A 6,659-nucleotide genomic window follows, 5' to 3' on the forward strand; every position below is an offset into this window, starting at 1 on the left:
ATTTATTGCAGACTATTATCCCGACTATTATTACGTCATCTGCATCTATTTTGAATATGGAATTTAGTCGTAATCCCTGGCACTACCAATAAAATAATCATTTGATGCGCGTCCGTACTATCAATGCAACTGTTAGAGATAAGATCCTTGATAAATCTATGAATTTAACAATCTGTTTAACAATCGCTTGGAATCCTTTCTCCTTATGTACTCTTATAAACATATTAGTAAGTACGTACGCATATAAAACATTTCCAGAACAAATATAAAATTATACATTTAAAATAAAATAATAATAGACTCACGCATATATATATGAAGAAACACAATCATAGAATTCTAAAGGCTAATATTAGATTTGCATTTCCAGACAGCACAAGATCTCTAGTAGATGTCCTTAGAATAGAGAAATGTTCTCATAACATTTTTAGAACATCTTTCGCAGCATTTTTTGTGCTATTTGGAATATTATATGAAAACTGTTAAACAGAACCAAAGGGTTTTAATAATTTATTTAAACTTTTATATTTATTTTTTTATTTATATTTTTATATATATTTTATATTATTATATATATATTTTTTTATTTATATTAACTTTTATATTTATTTAAACTTTTATAATAAAAGATGGATGAAAGAAGTGTAATCGTCTGTCACGTAATCAAGTCCTATAATTATTGGCTTTCCATAATTCTATAAGTCTAATCGACCCCCATTTACAAAAGAAACTTAGTTTACGAAATCTGTTTTTTTCTCCAAATCCTCATCACTAGCAGAATCTAGACGTAACACAATTATTCTTCTTTTATTACTTTGTTCTCGGATGTCCTGAAATAAAAAAAAGTTGTTTTATTAATTATACATACGAAAGAAGAATATTATTCACGTACCTTTCGTTTACGATAATCCTGTTATTTTCGAAGAATAACCATTTTGTTAAATTTTTAAATGGCATCCCAATGCAAACCGCAAGAAGCAAAGAAATCATATAAGAAAGCAGGAGCAGCGGAATGACATCCAATATCTAGGTAAAAAATTATTAAATAATTAATACATAGACCCAATTATTCATTATGCATGATATACTTGGTTATGTTTTTAAAAGTAATAAGAAGAATGGCATATATCAATTTTTTCATACTCACAATGTTAAAATTGCTATAAGTTGTTGCAGTTCTTGCTTGTCTTATCTTAACCTCAAAAATTATCAGGTGCACGATATATACTCCATAAGTTAAGTTTACTAATGGCCGCGCCCAACGTGGTGTAAGGAAGCGGTAGTAAAATTCTGTTGGAGGAAACACAGGAAATATAATAGCGGATTCCGAAATAATTTTGGCAAAGCAGCTTGGAACAGTAAATATTGAGGTATGATTAACATTTTCTCGGATTATAGAATAAATTAATTAAAGTTTAAACTCGATCATACTAGTTGACCAAAATATAATAGATAAACCTGAACCTTTCTCTGAGTTTGTCTAAAAGTATTATACTTTAAGACAAATAAAATAGAATAAGTTTACTTAATTGGCTGAATCCATAATTGCAATAATAGTTGATTCAAAATGGACTTGTAAAACAAAATAATATTATGGTCACTTATATTCAGAAACAGTAATTTGTTCCTTAGATGTTCCTTAGACTCATGTTCCTTAGATTTTTTGACAATAATGTAGATCGTAACTTAAAGTAATTTAAATATTTTATAATATGTATATCATACTTGATTGACTGCCGATGGATAACAAAACTATTATGGAACACACACATAAGGCAGGAATAAGCTTTTGGAAAAATGCAAAAATTGCTTCTTTCAACAGATTCGGCTCTCTGAATATAAAAAATTTATGCGAATAATATTGGATGGCTACATATAGAACCACGGGCATCGGAAAAACCAAGATGTGTGACCAGAACTGAAAGTGCAAAATGATTTATACTAGATAGGTATATCGTATTCTCCAATTAATATTAATTAATATCATGTTATTATTTATTAAAATTAAATTGGAAAACTTTGAGCAATATTGTCTGTGTGCTTACTTAAATTATATTTATTAATAGAAATCTAGCCACAATCAAAGTTGCTTTTACATTTCTTTCTATTTGATAAAATATAATGTTACTGAAGTTTTCGATATCACGGAAGAAATATTACAGTACATTACAAAAGTTTGTTTCTTTATAAAAAGTAACAACTGTTCTCAATATTTGAATAAAAATAATACAAAGGAATTTTATAAAATACAGAGTTGTTTATGGTACTTGTTTTTGGTGAAGAACTATTTTACTTAAGCATGACTTTTAAATTCATATCTCAACATATTTGTATTTTTTACTCACGAAAATGTTATAAAAGTTAGCTAAAAATATAATATGTATTAACATACCTTAGATAAACGCCACGTACTACCTTTGTGATCGTGAAGTATTGCACCAGCGATTATACCGACAAGGTATCCAGTGGCATTCATATGTGTTTTGATATAATACGTTTTAAACTCCGCCACTTTGTCTAATGCAGTTACGCTGTATAAGATAACAAAACAAGTGATTCGTTAAAATTTATTCCTCCCTCCACATGCATTCGTTTCTCTATCTAATTAAATAAACTAATCTTAGATAATAACGGAACGCAAATTAATTACGTCTTAAATAGAGATAGAGTTGTACACGCACAACATAATTAGAAATTACTCACTGCAGTGTGAACTGTAAAACGGCTGGTATATTGTATATATAAGTAGCAAAAAAAGATACAGTGCAACTTATTAATGTTAATACCCCGAGAAAAGGATATCCTATTTTACGCGGCATACGCCAAAATGCATATATCACAAATTGACTGCAGACAAAAAGTTGAAAGTCTGCCGCTAAATACCAGCCATGCATGGCACACTGAAACACGTTATTTATATGTCAACGTTAACTGATTTTTTTCGGATATTATTTGGATTGATACAAACATAATTTTATTACCAATTCCGAATTTGCGACGTAATTGTTGATATACAAGAGATTTAACCACCAATTTTTCGCACAATGAGCGCTTTCTTCGACTACTATGTTCCAAAATGGTCCGGAACCTAATAGCGGGAGAATCCAAATGTAGAAACCAATTAGGGCGGCATATAACGGCGTCAACCTATAAACCATTACATATGTTATGTTAATATATATATAGAATGTCTCTTTATATATATATACACACAATTGTCTCCCGAAAAAACTTAATATTCGAATAAATATTTCAGATAAAAATTACTTAATTTTGAGAAGGCTAGAAGAGTATAGTTCTTTTTCAGGTGGAGATGCTTTTGAAATTTTAAAGTAACTATCGTGTTTCTTAAATGGAACTATATACTTCTTTTCAATTAGCCCACTCCGTGATGAATTCATTAAATTATGACATATTTTCCAAGATTATTTGCATTTCATTAAATTCATTCAAAGACTATTTTAACTAAACGGACTGAAAACTTTTCTTATCTTCTGCATGCAAACCGACTTGTGTATCAAAATATTTTTGGATTTTGTCCTTAAATGTTCCTGAATTTAACCTCTTGCAAAGTTGTCCGAGTAATTGCTCGGCAGATATCTGTGATCCGGATTTTCAGATTATTCGTTATGATTTACCATTCCTGATAAATTCTATTTTTTAAGAAATATTACGCAAGAAATTATAAAATATATTATTTTTTCTTCCTATCCAAAGGTCAGGGAAGGTTTTATTAAACCCTATAATCACTATGAGTGTGAATTCTATCATTTTGAAATCACATTCATTCTCTGATAACAAGTGGGATTTTCAAAAAGTAGTTAAAGCTCATTGGTCGTGAAATCATTGTAATGTCTCTAGTCAGTGCTATTAAAAACAATGCGTAAATATTAAATATGTTTCCATACAAACTTTTAACGATCATTGACTCTGATGTTCAACATCTCAATGACAATGCGGATTTATGTTTAACTAATAACAAATATATTTTTCTTCGGGATGAATACCGCATTGTAATTCAGCTTTGTGCCGACGTTTCACAAACATTACAGCTCGCAACATCAGGGCTAGGAGCTCCGATACTGTATAGTACAATACAGTATCGGAAGTCCTAGCCCTGATGTTGCAAGCTGTAATGTTTGCGAAACGTCGGCACAAAGCTGAATTACAATGCGGTATCCATCCGGAAGAAACACATCCTGATTGTATCAATGGCCGCGAAAATCTAAAAATTAATATTATGTTTATTTACTGATTCACTGTTTTTGGAAGTTGGCTTCATTGCAAAATAGGATAAAAGAAAATAAGAAGAGGTTGCAGAATATTTTCCGCTGAATCAACTAAGCACAGTGGAAATGCATTTTAGGTTAATTTATATATTACTTTTGGAAAAATCTCCTAGGCACTCTGCGAGGCTCGAACCCGGGGAACCTCAGGCTTTTGAAGTCAAACGTCTTATACCACTGCTCTCTCTCCTCTTTGATAGAAACTGGTAGAGACTTTTTCACGTCGCACACGTAGAATGGAGAGGAAGAAAGTGTGTGTTGTGGTTAGTGTGCGAAAGTCTCTGGAAAAATCCTGTAAGGCCCTGGCTAGATTCGAACCTGAGTCCGCTGGCTTTCGAGTCACGCGTCTTATGCACTACGCTACTGCTATACCCTGATGGAAACTAGCTATATTGTATACATACGAAGAGTATCGACGTCACGCGTGAAAAATTTGGCAAATTCTAGAACCTACGGGACTCGGACTCCCACCATGAGACCTCGGCTCCCGATTCTCGTGAGCGTGTGCGAGCATGTTCGAACAGGTAGGGATCATTTCGAAGACAAAAACTACCCAGCGATTGTTGGAAGACGATACCTCTGGCCTATGTCTACCCGAATATTTTTACCTATGCGGGTCCCCTCGCTTTCAAACTCGAAAAGTTTACAACGGGATTTGTTACCTCGAAGTGGAAATCACAGGGAAGAGAGAAGAGGTGAAGAGAAAGGAATGCACAATATTTTTCATAGAATTAATTCACATTTTATTTTTCATGATTAAGATGAGACATTTATTAAAATTGCTCGTACAATTTTATTTAAATAAATCGAAGTAATTTCTTGAAATATAAATATGTAAATAAGTATCTAGAAACGTTAAATCTTTTAATTGCCAACGTACATTTTGCTTAATTTCCTGATAGTTTGCGAAGAACGTCTGTTTCACGATGTCCTCGTCTAAGTTTTTCTTGAGAAGCCTGAGTTCTATCTCTGTTACCAGAAGCCGGGCGCAATCGTTTATGAGTTTTGCAAACGTTTGCAGTTGTTCACATCGAGCGTCAATATATTTTGTTATAAGTTCTAGCCCGTCAAAAGATGTTGCCTGCATCACGATGTTTACCGTGTAGACTTTTCGTTTCTTCGTCGGCGGCTGCTGTCCCTGGGATAAATCGGCAGACATCCTCTTCGATGCGGTGTTCACCTCGGTCGTTTTCGTATTTTCAGTCACCATGATCGCCCTGGCCCCATATGCCGTGGTAAAGGTGATGGTCACATCGTTAATATGGACGGCTCCGGCACGGCCCTGGTTACTGAGTGCAAGTAATCGCCTATGTGTTTCATGTACTCCTTAAACTTTTCCCATGTGGCGAAGTCGAACTGGATCCCTGTAGAGGTATTGCCGGATAGTTTTATTGTAGGCTCGAACGTTGTCCTGTCGTTTGATGCCCGCAATCCGATTTGCATTCTCTTGGTATCCGAAGTGTTGAGGGGATAAGTAATGGAGAGAAGCATATAGCTCTCATAGCGAGCCTTCCCAGAGTTACCATATGCGATCTTCTTAAATTCTGCGTTTGCGTTAGTATTCGCCATTATGTTTCTCACAAGAACTTATTATCCCACAGGTGAAAACACGAGAACTAATATACTTCGTCGCACGAAACGAGTACTAAGACTGAAGAAGCTCAAATGGTTTGGGCCCGGCCCAATGGGCTTCTTATAGGAAAAAGAAAAGTAGAGGGGTAGTTCTGTGTGCATACAACAAATAAATTTATTTCTTAATATTTGTTAAATGATTCAACCTAGAACGTTCTAGAATTTCTCAGAACGGAGCATACGTGTTCCTACAGGGTTTATGATATCGTGGGAGCAGGCGTTATATTTGAAAGCAGCTTTCGAAACAGTGGATGGGAAAATACATTTTATGGTCTTTTGCGAAAATTTCCAATTGGACTCTATTGTAGTCAAAACCGATTATATCGTCCATCCTTACATCTAAATTTATGTTTAGATAAACACATTTCTACAAATCGTTTGTGTAGGCCGCAAAGGAATGGCGCACATTTTTTCACATCTGAGAATTTATAAAAATGAGAAGAAAGAAGGTTTATTCTTTTGTGGCCGCGATAAGGTTTATTCTTTTGTGACTGAACAGAATGCGCGAACCCTGCAGATTCCGACGGGTTTTATGTTATCGCGGCAATAAGCATTATATTTGCCGAATCAGTGGATAAGAAAATGCCCTTTACATCTTTTTTGTGAACCGGAGTCCTATCCTAGTCAAAACTGCTTATATTTCCTTCCACGCATCTAAATTTAAATAAACAGACAATTCTACAAAACGTTTTTCGTGTAGGGCCTAAGGGAACCGCACGGAACTCGCATTTTTCACGTCTG

The 6,659-nt window shown here is 33.9% G+C and overlaps 1 protein-coding gene across 1 annotated transcript; it reads right to left on the reverse strand.

Moving 5' to 3' along the window:
* Positions 1-1,066: 1,066 nt before the first annotated feature.
* On the reverse strand, positions 1,067-5,496 carry LOC109503821 (uncharacterized). Its single transcript, XM_025301612.1, has 5 exons — positions 5,167-5,496; positions 2,704-2,900; positions 2,393-2,531; positions 1,726-1,918; positions 1,067-1,290 (listed from the first exon to the last, which is right to left on the reverse strand). Exons 1-5 carry the CDS (start codon positions 5,494-5,496, stop codon positions 1,067-1,069), a joined length of 1,083 nt encoding a protein of 360 aa, XP_025157397.1.
* Positions 5,497-6,659: the final 1,163 nt, after the last annotated feature.

Source organism: Harpegnathos saltator, unplaced genomic scaffold (assembly GCF_003227715.2).
Source record: "Harpegnathos saltator strain DR-91 unplaced genomic scaffold, Hsal_v8.6 scaffold433, whole genome shotgun sequence".
Classification (NCBI taxonomy): domain Eukaryota; kingdom Metazoa; phylum Arthropoda; class Insecta; order Hymenoptera; family Formicidae; genus Harpegnathos; species Harpegnathos saltator.